General features: G+C 36.9%; 1 protein-coding gene across 1 annotated transcript in view; it reads left to right on the forward strand.

The window, feature by feature from the left end:
- Positions 1-283: 283 nt before the first annotated feature.
- LOC132198633 (vesicular glutamate transporter 1) overlaps positions 284-13,142 on the forward strand; it is a 40,322-nt gene continuing 27,463 nt past the window's right edge. Inside the window, exons 1-2 of the mRNA XM_059622785.1 lie at positions 284-325; positions 1,068-1,333. Of these exons, the coding sequence (XP_059478768.1) occupies positions 1,272-1,333 (62 nt within the window). The 5' untranslated portion in view covers positions 284-325; positions 1,068-1,271. The remainder of the gene's footprint in view (positions 326-1,067; positions 1,334-13,142) is intronic.

Below are 13,142 nucleotides of genomic sequence, written 5' to 3' on the forward strand. Positions count from 1 at the left end.
CAGCCAAGAAAGTATTGATCGGCGCAGGCCGGTTTGGTGAAATTATTTTTGCAAAGCAAACTGCTACGGCGGCGCCGATGAGTTTCAATTGAAGCAAAAAGCGCTGGCGTGTAATCCCTTAATAAGGGCCGTCAATAGGGGTGACGTCACAGGGTGACTACCCCGCACCGGGTCGCGATAGGCGCTCGGCAGCCAATGGGCTCGCGTCAGCTGAGCAGCCAATGGATTTGGCGCCGTGTGGGCGCACTCGCGGCCGCGGAGCCGCCTCTCGGCGCCGCTCTCTCGCCTCCCCAGCCGCGGAGGACACACTGCCTCTGCATCTCAGGTACGTACCGCCCGCGTTTTTCCACTTTTCGCACTTAATTAGGTCACATTATTGCTTAATTTTCATCCCAATTGATCCGATTTGTCTTATAAAAGTGTCTAGAATGTTTTCAATGATTAAAATTGGAAAAATTTGAAGCAAATACTCAATTGAAAGTAGACAAAAATTAATATCTTGATAGCTCGTTCAATCAACTGTAATTATGGTACAGAGCATATTGTTAATTATTATAGATATGTATTGGTTTCATAGATAATTTAAAAAATTATATTTATTTTTTTAACAAATTTAACATCAAAATAATATCAAAAGCGAATTTCAATTTGGAATTTTGGTCATATCTTTTAAATTTTAACTTTTAATATGGATAATATTGCAAAATTACAATTATTACTGGTTGTACCGTATTGTTCAATTCCTTTTTTAAAAGATGTTGAAATTCTCAATTAAAATTTGTTTCTATAAGTTTGAAAATTTTAAACTTGCTTATATTTGATAAAATTGCGAAAAAACTATGCGTTTTGTGAAATTTTGGCTTATATAATTTACATTAAAAATGCACAAATTCAACACTTTACCGTATGTACCATATTTAAATTTCATTCAAATTTCAAACACGAGATCTTTCCATTTTCCTCCCAAATTTTCATCCAGTCAACCTTAGCTCATATCTGCTTTTTTTAAATCTTTCGAGAAATTTCACGAATTTCAAATTGAAACTCCGATTTCTTTTGTGTTGCAGGATGCTGGGATGTGGATGAACGGGGGAGCAGCGCGTGTTCCTCTTCAGCCAAGGAACCCCCGCGGGTCGGGCCGTCGCCCACATAGAACTTTAAATTAACTGTTGTTCTCAAAATCTATCTAGTGTTGTTGTTTGTTGGCCCTTTGAGGCACCAGTTTTTGTTTTCCATCTGAGCGTCGGAGCCGTAAAGAAAAAAGCACCACCATGCCTGGATTTCCACCAGCCCTCGGCATGCTCCGTGACAAGGCGTCCGCCCTGTTCAAACCGTGAGTACAACCCCTATTTTTAGATTTAATCTTTTTAAAATTTAAGATCATACTTATGTAAGTTATTCAGAAAATTTTCTGAATTTAAAAAAAAGAGCTTGTCTTACAAAGAAAATAACATTTTGAATAGTTTCTGCAAGAACTTGCTCACCATTTGAAGGTGTCAAGTTATGAAAACATATTTACCGTATAGATAAAAAGCAGTCGTAATTATGGTGCTGGGTGCAACTCGCCGTTTGAGGAATTGCATTAATTTAATTTCCTCTTAAGAAATTAAATGTGATTTAGGCAATTATCTTGTCACGTCTGTTGCGCAGGTTGCAGCATTTTTTAACAACAGTTTGACTCAATCTTGAGGGAAAAACCTTCTCGATCGGTTTGGAGAAATTCATTAGGTGGATTTAATTTTTTTTTTGTGACGCAACGCAAAATTTGTGAAGAAAATTTAAAAAATTTGTTATTGACTCAACAAACTGTCCTGTAAATGAGTTTATATACAATTTATGACTGATTTTTTTTCTAATACGATTGGAGACAAAATTTGTTTCTCAGTCACAGTTATTTCTCTGTCAAAATCACTCTAAAACCTAAGGTTGATGTTTTTTTAATTAATTTAATCCAATTTTAAAAATATTTTCATGATTTGTCATTCATATATAATTTCATTGAATATTTATTAAACGTAGAGTAATAAAGTAATACTATTTTGTCCTTTTTTTTCAACAATCTAGTTAAAATCAAGCTGAGAAACAGGATACATTACATAAGTTATTCTTGTAAAATAATGTGAAAATTTTAGTAAATATTAGTTAAATAACTTAAAAACAACGATTTCTGCCATGATCATCATCATATATGATATAGATAATATGGAATTTGAATATAAAATCATGATTAATTTATAGCAATAAAATTGAGTACAAATTTAAAATGCGTCGCACTTGTAAGTGCAGATTTAACTCCAAACACTGTTTCTGCGAAATAATTCGGTATTATTTTTGGAAACGATAATTTATGCGTGTGGATTAAACGTACAAAGCCGTTTTTAGCTTGATTGCTTTGAACGTGTATGAAAACAAGGGGACAGAGTCTCGCGGCGGGACTCTGATTGTCTGATTTTGCTTTGCGAGTGATATGTACATTTATTCGTGTGGGGCCTGCAACACGTCCATTACCCCAATCAATGCAGCGTCACGCGACAAAGCAAGCTGGGAAATTTGTCCATTAGCAATATTTACTGTACAAACACGGACGGTGACGACACACAATTCCATTAATGCCGTCTAAGCCCGCGCTCGAGCCACTGAATTTAATGACGGATGCTCGCTTTATTTTAGAAAGACCCCGACCACACATCAACGTTAATCCATAAAGAAAACGCTCTCCCTTAAATTGAAAATTATTAGTAAATAAGTAAATTTAAATTTAATATAATCCATTGTTTAATTTTATTGCTATTTTATGTTTGTTATAATTCCAGCAATTTAAAAAATTAATTATAAACCAACATTTTATTTATTTTTAAAGTTAATGTTTTACTATAATTATGCTTTGCCTTTGCACTTTATTATCTAATTGTAAATTATTTCCAAAAAACAATTTGAATTATTCCATGACAGCATTAACAAATGGTGTAGTGACTGTTGTGCAGAGACTTTTGATATAAAGTAGATCAATATTGAGGAAAATAAAATAATATTAATAAGTTTATTAATAAACTAAGTTATTTATATATATGCGGTGTCATAATGCATAAAAGTTAAAAATTATTTGATCAAATAATGTGTATTAAAATGTAACAATTATGCTGCCTAATACCTCAGTCAATAATTGAAAATCAATTTTTTCTCAATCTTGCCAATTGAATATCACTGTATGACAAACAAATAAAATTTACTAGTATTTTCTTAAAATCGTTGAATTTTGGCTGTAGTCAAACATCTCAGAAATTTTAAAGTTCTGACATAAATTTTAATTTTTAATAAGACGTCCATGAAGATGATAAACGTTGTTGGAAAGTTAGAAATTCAATGAAACAAATTGTTGGGATTAGAGAAATGTTGCTCGTCATTGCGGCTCCCCAGGGTCTGAGAGCTCAGCATTATATTTTTATTTTTTCTTGTATGAAGGCAGTCGGTCTCGGGACATAAATCTTCGGTCCGCTCTCTCGTTCTCCTCGGCTTTTACTGTTGACTGCCTCGCGCTGATAACGCCGAATAAAGCTGGACTTGCAATTTCCACGCTCTGCGGTGCGTGGCCGCCGCGGCCCATCAGAAAACGGCTTTGGGGTGCCTTGCAGGCTGGCTGGCTGCAATCTCTATCCAAATATCTATCACGGCTCCAGATACAGAGAGAAATAAAGAAGGAAAGCGGGGTGCATCATTTTTCTGCTCCCCTCGAACGCATCTGCTTAATTTTGCGCCATCTCATCAGCGGATCACAAAAGTTTATGGCACCAGAGATTTTATTACTTAAATACTGCAATTTTTGGGAAGTCGTCAACTGCTTTCCTTATTGCTAGAGGGAGAGAAAAGAAATAATCAAGAGACTGAAAGAAAAAAATCATTATTCTCTAAATGCAAATATGGTGAATTTGAAATGTTTTGACGAAATCTAAAAAAAAAAAAAATGAAAAATAAAACCAGGAATTTTGTCTTTTGTATTCGATTACATATTCATTGGCAAAATTCATATTTCTGGTGGAAATTAGGCCATTTTAAACGTAAGAAAAACTTATTTTAAGAGCACAGTCCTAGTTTTTTAATTCAGCATTGATTCTTAACGTATAAAAATATCAAATAATCAAATCAGGCTGGACGTCACTTTTGTTGCAGATTTTGGCATTATAATCAAAATTAGAATTGATTTAGGGGCTAAAAGTTGAACCCCTAAAAGTCTACTAACTTAAAGGAATTTAACGGCCAAAATATTTTAATTTCACTAGTCTTCAGAATACGACTGAGCTCTTTGTTTGCCGTCGGAAAATCTTTCTGATCATCCCCCGCGATTTCCAGCGAAAATCATTAGGCCGGGCCGTGAGTCAGATGTCAGTAAGTGGATCCATTATAGCAAGATTGAATTTCCCGGAGCGGGCCGGCCGGATCGAGTGGCCATCCCAGATAAAGATTGTATCATTTATTTGATTGTCTGGCCCCACTCGCTTTGCTCCGAGAGAGAGTAAATCTGCGAGGCAGGCAGACAAACAGAGAGAAGGAAAAAAGGAGAAGAGGAAGAAAGAAAGAAAGAAAGATCTCCATATCAATGCGTGCCCGCCTCCGCGAATATTCCATTAAAGGAATTGCGCGCCGAAGATTTTCTCCGAGGAAAAATCGTGCCGATTGCCGAGTCCGGGGAATCTTTTTCTTTCTTTTTCTGCTCGCTGCTCTTGTGATCTCTCTTTCTCTCCGTGTGTGCATCTCGGGGGAAGAAAAAAAGCAGCATCCCCTTTGTTTACCGGCGCCACACAATCGCCTCCTTCTCCTCTTTTCACAAAGGGATATTTCGCTCTTTGATTTAATTCCAGTCCCATCTGGACAAGTGGCGACGCTCCCTGTGGAGCAATTTGGGGTTTATGTGTCCGTGACGTCACTCGCAACCACCCTGCCGGCCACACACACCCCATCAACGCCTTTAACGCGAATTAAAACCACCACTCTGTTTAATTGCGGCCGAGTTAGATAGAGAAAACGCGTTTCTGACTATTGTTTTGGCTCTGAAAATAATTCGGTGCGTTCCAAATTTCCAGATTTAAATACTTTTGCTAGGATTTGCAAACAGGGGTAAAAGTAAACCAAAAATAAATTTATTATAATATAATTTAGTAAGTAAAGTACTTTATCAATATTTTTATTAATACTGTTATAAAATTTAAATTTAAATATTAAATAAATAACTGAAAACAAACCTGCACAAGAAAAAGTAGCAAAATATAAAAGTAAATATCAATCGCGTTTATTGACTGGGCTGAACTTCCTTATTATTTTCGTGATAATATTCTAAAATTAACTAAAATTAAAATGAACACATCTGATATGGAATAGTACACACAAACAATTGATTTCAATCGCTGGTGCAAGTCTTTAAAAGTTTTGTATCGATTTTTTTAATAAGCGTCGCTCACTGAGTGTTTGAATGGCACTCGAGGTTTATCTGCGCGGGCTGAAGCACCTGGCTCGCTCGTCCGCACAAAACGCGAGAGAGTGACTGGAGTGGTCACATCAGTGGGACCCTCTCATGCATTGTCTGCACATCTCGAGAGCGTCAGTGGGGAAACGTGATCTCTTCAATCGATGCTTTCCTCTTGCCAGGCACGTCGCAGGTTGCGTCTGGGCGCCGGAAATTAGCCTTTTAGTGCTCTGCTCCTTTTTATAACGTGGGGGACACGCAGCTTTCCTTTTTGCATGAAAAGAGCAAAATTATCTTAATTAATGGGGGTGGCGTCTGGATAAATAAAAGAAAGTGTAGAAAATGAACTCTGCATTTTTCAAGCTTTATAGAAGAAAATTAGAAAATAATAATGCAAAAATTCTAGAGGTGGCTAAAAATTTCAAGTAATATTGATTAATTTTCCATAATATCAAAGTACTTAGCGTACCATGTGACCATTTATACTCGCAATTAAACCTGAAACACGTGTTTGACTTGAAAGCCAATTTTAAATACTTGTTTTATAATAACTTTAAATAGAGTTTTTTTTTTAACAGCTCTTATTCACTTGAATTAGCATCCTATGTTAACATTCTGTGAAATGATCATGAAGTATTTTGCCTTTCTAGAAAATACTTTTCGCTTACCTTTAAATGAAATTTTATTTTATGCTGCTATTGGCAGAAGAAAAAGACATTTAGATTTTTTGGTTACTTTACTCGATTTTAATTTTTTGAACTATCTAGAATATTTTGTAACTTTAAAGCGCATTCTTTTTATAATATTAACAATTTTTTTATGTTAACTTGTATATTTTTTTATTTTCATAATTTTTAGAACAAAAATAAAATTCTAGTTCTAAAATGTCGTCCTAGGGGGTGGGGGGGGGGGGGTTATTGATGACATAAATATAATTTTATGGTTGCCTAAATTTTATTTAGTAACTTAGAAAGTGATAAAATCATCCGTTTTCTTTCTAAATCACAAACCACCTTTTCCATCGGAAATTAGAGATTTATTTTGTGCCTTTTTTTAATTTAAAACAGGGGCTATGAATCAAAAATAACTGCTGGAAAATTCGCGTGCGTGCTTTTCTCGCTGCTGCTCTCCTTCGGAGAGGCATCTTTAATAAACGCAGGCACTTTGCATTCTCAAGAGGTTCCATTTCACCCACTTTTAAAGAAGTTTTAAACTCTCGTCTGCTATCGAGGGGAGCGAAAATGAGAGAAGCTGCGCCCTCTCGCCCCGCCAGATCCGAGCAAAGACTTGTACTGATCAGTGGAGCAGGTCACGTATAACCGGCGATTCACCCACTTTGGTCCGAAATCGCAAGTGGCAATTGCGAAAAAACCACATGAATGCTTAACTGTTGCTATGCCACCAGCAATCAAAAAGCGTAAAATTGCACACAGATTTGAAATTGTATTTATTTCAAAATAATTTGATATTCCTTTTGTTTCTGCTCTTTAAGTTTTCCTCAAACTTCTTGAAACATGCAAAGATCAAGGGAATGGGGGAAATGGGCCAAAGTTTATGAAGTGGATTTGAGCAAATTGGGGAGTTTGTATTCGAAATTGAGAAATATTGCCTCATGGCCTCAACGTACACTCTCGCCTTTAAACGTGGAGCTGCATTGCAATATAAAATACTATGTCTAGGGGCAGATACCAAAAATTTAAATGATGGATGGAAATATTAGAGAAATTTTTTTTCGTTTTGTGATTTCTAAGTAGCAAAATAGTGGAAAATTCTTTCAAATTTACAAAAGATAATATTTTAGGATTAGGAAGAAACAAAAAAATTTGTTGATAATTTTTGGTAAAAGTTAGAATATTAATAATATGGAGCCTTCCTTTTTCATCTCGCTGTTCAATTTCCCTAGGCAAAGATTTTATACATTATTTGCACAGCTCCACTTTTGATTTTGCATATCTTTTTCCCTCTGTAAATAAATAAATGGCAGAAAGAGAATCACCGAATTTGGCGCTTGTCCGGAATGTTTCTATGTTTGTTTGTAGGTTCGCAGGGAGAGCATCGACAAGGAGCAGAAAGCAATTATTATGCGTTCGGCGAGGGCAAGCCGGAGTGTCAATCGTAATTTAGCTCTCGGGTTGCAAAGTGGTGCTTGCTTGAGCCGAGACGCGTTTCGTTGCCATGACTTCGGCTTTTATTTTATTAGATTTTATCCTTCTTGAGAGCTGCAAACACCCCGAAATTAGTGTTGACGCTTGGTGCGCTAATCCCCCGTCGGCGGGCTTTTGCCACTCAATAAAACACACGCCTCACCATTATACCCCCACAAAACTACCAGCAAAACTGTGTTGTCAATCGCAAAAAATAAGGAAAATTTTGAACACGTTGAGTAGGCAATAATATTGTTGCGTAGGAAATTTTTTTATTACTTGAAACACTGTTATATCTTAACTTACCACTTTCATTTAATATTAAAACTATAATACCTTCTTTTTAATACGATTATAAATATATATTATTAAAAAAAAATAATATTGTCAATACATTTAAACAATTTCCTAATTGAAAAGTCTATTGATTTTATACTTTTCAAAACTAATTGTTAACATACTAAATAAATTAAATAAAATAAAATTATTTATAATATAAATGCAAGTTTTCAGTAAAACAAAACTTATAAGTTTTAATAATGAACAAAGAATATTAAAACTAATTATTATATTTGTTATTTCCTTCTATGGTCTAATTGTGAGCTCTTCGTACTTTCTCAATTTCCATTATGCAAAAGACGAACAGAAAAAGCAATACATATATTAAATTCTTAATCGAATTTGAAAATTCAAATGTCCGGCGATCAGAAGATAAATCTCAATTTACTTGCAATCACAATAATCACATTCAAAGTTGGTGCGTGCGAGCCGCTCGCCGGTCTAATACGCAATGATTAATTACCCGATAATGCACTTAGCGTGGAACAACAACCCTCCCTCGCATCCACCCACCCCAGCATGATAATTTTTGTGACACACAAAGTGTGCGTATCGATCGCGTCCCAAATATTTTCTTGCCGAGCTGAGAGATGCGTTTCCAAGTTTCGGACTGCGAGAGGCGCCGACAAGACGCCGCCGAGCAACCCCTTGCCAGCAGCCACCCCTGCGTCTCGCCAAGTCGGCGCTAGATGCATCTCCTGGCAAAAAAGCGTAGTAAAGGGGATGGAATAATGAATTCAACTCCGCTGCTGGTCGCAAGCAAATAGTTTTAGTGCGTCCGGATTATTTTGCCACGAGTGCCAACTCTGCGAGACAGCGAATGGATTAAAGAGGATGGGATGCAAAAAAAAGGGGGGATTGTGAAATGGTTGCAGTGTTTTATAAAATGCGAAAATTTGTGTCACATCCTTAGAAATCTTGAAAGGCAACCAGAGTTTATTTTTTAGTGCAGATTTTAATTGAATTTAAGTCACAAAGCCACGCAAGTGAGTCTCTCTTTTGAGCAAAATAAATCTGGTCCATTAAAAGGAGGCTGCTTTGATAAAATTTTTGAGGGTGCCGCGGGCGGGGGTGCGTATCAATGGCTTTCAATATTTGCTTTAAGAGGATTTGCCGCAAAATAATGGCCTGCGAAGCCGACTAATGCACACGTGCAATTATATCAAAGGGATGGCTTTAGGTGTGGCGGCGGCAATACCTTCGGGACGAGAGCAACCCTTTAATGAATTCTCTCTTCGGCGCGCCTCATTACGAGATAGAGCAGAGAACATCCCCCTCCTTCCCTCAAGTGTATCACCACACACTGATATGCTAAATTAAATTCGGGCCTCGATGACAACTTTCGTGTCCGAATATAATGTGCGCCTGCTGTTTACCCCCATCGCTAAACGCATTACAAATCAATTTCGGCTCCCTTCGCTCTCTCACTCTTTGTTTGCAGCACAAAACTCAAATGCACTGGAAATGTGTCTCTGAGTGCTTTTTGCTATGGCCAAGGGGAGGGAAGGCAGAGATGAATTTGTCGCGTGACGGGAAATGACGTTTTTTACTTTTTGTTTCAACGCAAATGTAGTGTGAAAGTTAAAAATGGACACGTTTTCGTGTAAATGACGCAAGCAGAGAATTAAAACTGATATGACGGGGTAGTACGACCATGAATCGGAACAGTGTCACTAAATCGATTTTCATACGAGATTTGTGATAAAAGTTGAATATAAAACAATAGTAATTAAATCGGTAGCAAGCGATGCTCAATTTTTATCAACAATTATTTTCATAGTTTCATTCTCATTAAAAACACTGTACAGAATGATGAAATTACTTTGGGATGTCACATTTTAATCAATCTAGGAAAGTGACTGAACTACTTGAAAATATTATAATTTGGAAAAAACACCTTAATCATCATTAAATTTAATAACCAACTAAATGAAAATGATTTATGCTTAAATTAAAGCTCTTTATTTTCTTTGTAAGAAGTTCAAACTTAACAATCAGGATTATTTTTAATTTCATTAAAATCTTTCTTAATTGTATATACTGCTGGCCATATCTGCCAAAAAATTCCACAATAGAATTTTTTATTGCCGATTTTGAATGATTAAATATTCATTTTTTTTACTGAACTTTGTGTTTGTGTTCTGTTGACGTTCTTATTATTCAGGCAGAAGATAAATGACCCAAAAAATATATATCTTTATGGATATCCTCCAACTGCTCTACTTTAAAAATGGTCTCATCTCTTGTAGTTTTGCCAGAGGAGTGTTTGTGCAAGATATGCGTGCCAAATGCATGCTGCGGCTCTAGATGGGCGTTTGCTTATCCGCAAGCTGACCCATTTTCCTAATGGACCGGGGTGTCTCAAAAGATAACAAAACATAAAACAGAATCCATCTCTCTCTTCGCGATTCAATATGAATTATGAGGCTCACGTTTTATTGATTTTTGCAGTCACTTGTCGAAATTCGCTAATTTTCATTCCATTTCGCCCCCGCTCGAGTTCTCGGATCAAAAGAGAGAGAAGATGATGGTGTCAAACGCTAGCTGCTAACAATGACGCTTTCACGCTACATTTTTCATATTTGACGCGTCATCATTTCTTGCTCATCCTCCCTTTGTCAGGCGTAACTACGCCTTCCATTGTGCTGATCACATGACTGAACGTCAACGCTCAGGATTAAGGCATGACTTTGACAAAACTGCATCGGTGGAAAAGGGACAGAAATGTATGTAGGGAAGAAGGAAATATCGCGGCAAAAACTTTCTAGATGAAAATATTATATTTCACTTCAAACGGAACAAAAAGAGTTATTTTGCTGACTTCATGTCTTATTATTCAAAAACTTTTTAAATTTTAGTCATTTTTAAAGAGGGGAGTATAATAATTTTATGCTCGTAAATTAACAGGACAAATTTATTTTACCATCCAAATTATTCTTAAATGTTAATTTTTATGGATAGTATTAATTTTCATAAGAAGAAAAACTCTGGCTCATTTTCTGCCGATAATAGTAATGAGTGAAAGATGAATTATTAAAATAGAAAAATTATTTTAAATTCAAGATCAAAAGTAGTCCACCGCCTGCCGAACAGATATGAGCAGCGGGTTGCATAATCCGGCTAATGAGCGGCGAAGGAGCCACTTTGGCCGCACTCGTCGCACCAAACTGGAGGTGCCTGGTATCGTTTTGCAGCACGTACGGGCGGGGGTGCTTTACGAGCATTCAAGTCTCACTAATGAGCACGCAGCCCGAGGCGAAAGCAACACAGGGCGCTGCAAACTGAACAGCTCTTTCTTTCTGATATTATACACAAGCATTTTGTTTGGCGCCCCCCAGCCCGATGACTGACTGCTGATATGTGTTCGTTAAGAGGCTTGCCTGCCGAACGCTCTTTCAAAGAGTCTCTTCGCACGGCTTAATAGGCCCAGCACGAGAGAGATAATGAATTTTATTCCGCTCGCTGCCGGCTTATTATGATTTTATTCATTAAAACACAGGGGTCCTCTTGCGGGAATTATCGCATTAGTTTTTGCACATGAAGAGATAATTTGTCGATAACTTTTAGAAAGGATAGAAGGGAGGGTGATTTTTATTTAATAATTCTATCTTAAAAAGACAAAATTCAAAAGGCAATTTGCAAAAATGTTAAATGTTTGTTGCTTTTTTACTTAATTCGCTGGTTGCAATACATTATTAAAAATTTATTATTAATAGATTCAACTCAATTAGAACCAATGAAATTTGTTTAAAATATTAATTAAATGGAGATTTTAAAAGGGTGAAGTTAAAAAATAATGGGAGATAGTCACCATGCTAACTTTCTTATGGGATTTGCTGGTGCTAACTTAGCATGTGAACATCCCCCAATGAATATTACTCTCTTTAACAATTAATTTCCGAGGAAATTATCGGCTGGAGTAGTATTGATTCTTATATCACCGCCCCCTCCCCATCTGAATTAAATTGATTAGATTAGTATTTAATTTTTAAAAATTCTAGCAATTAGTCAGTGTGTTAATATTTTTTAACTCTTGGAACAATTTTGTCAATCGTTTATTTAATGTGACTAGTTTCTAAATCAAGTACAAGATTTTTGTCTTTCCAAAAATATTATTTTCTTTGAAAAAAGCAGCAAGATTGATGCATGAGCTATTGTGATAGGAAGTCAAGCTTTTGCAGATCCATTTCCAAAATTGAGACATTTCCCACACGGCCGCGTAATTTCCCTTCTTCCGGGCGCAGAATAAAAGCTTTTGCCCATTAAGTAAAAGTTTTGTGTCGTCACGCAGGTAGTTTGAATGATGACGGCAAGGGAAAATCTGCGCCCACAAATCATCGCGACGACAGCAGCGAAAAGCCGTGCTGGAAAAAAACCGCCCCATTTCTCGTCGGCGTAACTCAATTTGAGGAGAAAAATTGCCCGGCTCTCGAGTTGAAAGGATTGTAATTGAAATGCAGAAACGAGTCCGAACGCACACGCTATGGGGTTCGAATTCAAAAACTGATGACGATGCAGTGCGGGGAGAGAAATTTTAATCTCAATTTTGGCGCGCGAGGGGGTGGTGTATGCAATTAATAACCCGCTGCAGCTCCTCGTTATTACCAGATGATTCAACAATTGCGCTGGGTCATAAAGATTAAACGCTTTATTCCGTCTCCGCTCTCTGCGATGTAAATTTCATTCCGCCGCTGATTTATCGTGGCACTACCAGAAATTAGCTTTACGGACGTCGAGCACAAATTTTAAGCGCTTTATCGTCCCTTCGCAGAAGCAAGCAAATTATGACATTTGAAAACTTTTTTGGTGTTATCAGGAGATTCAAAACAAACGCATAAAATCAAATTTTTTCAGCTTAAAAGAAAAAAAACCTAAAATGAATAAGTAATAACTTTTGAACTGGACCGCTTTCAAATGACAAAGCAGCTTTTGTGGCTGGAGGAGGTGCTGATTAAACTCGAGTGCATTTTCGGCGTTGACGATCAAAGTGAAAGATGATCTGCGGCGATAATGAAGAATGATGACATTTCGCCGACGCGCCTTAGGGGGAAGCTCTTACTTGGCCCACGTGCATTTCTCCCATCCGGTCGAAATATTCAATATAAGAGCTGCTGTGCGCGCAGAATTCGAGATTTGCATTCATGGCCCGCTCATTGTGTTCGGCCCGATCCTCTCACTCTCTCTTCCTCGAGTACATAAAA

This window comes from Neocloeon triangulifer, unplaced genomic scaffold (assembly GCF_031216515.1).
Source record: "Neocloeon triangulifer isolate White Clay Creek 2 clone unplaced genomic scaffold, ASM3121651v1 ptg000001l, whole genome shotgun sequence".
NCBI classification, from domain to species: Eukaryota; Metazoa; Arthropoda; class Insecta; order Ephemeroptera; family Baetidae; genus Neocloeon; species Neocloeon triangulifer.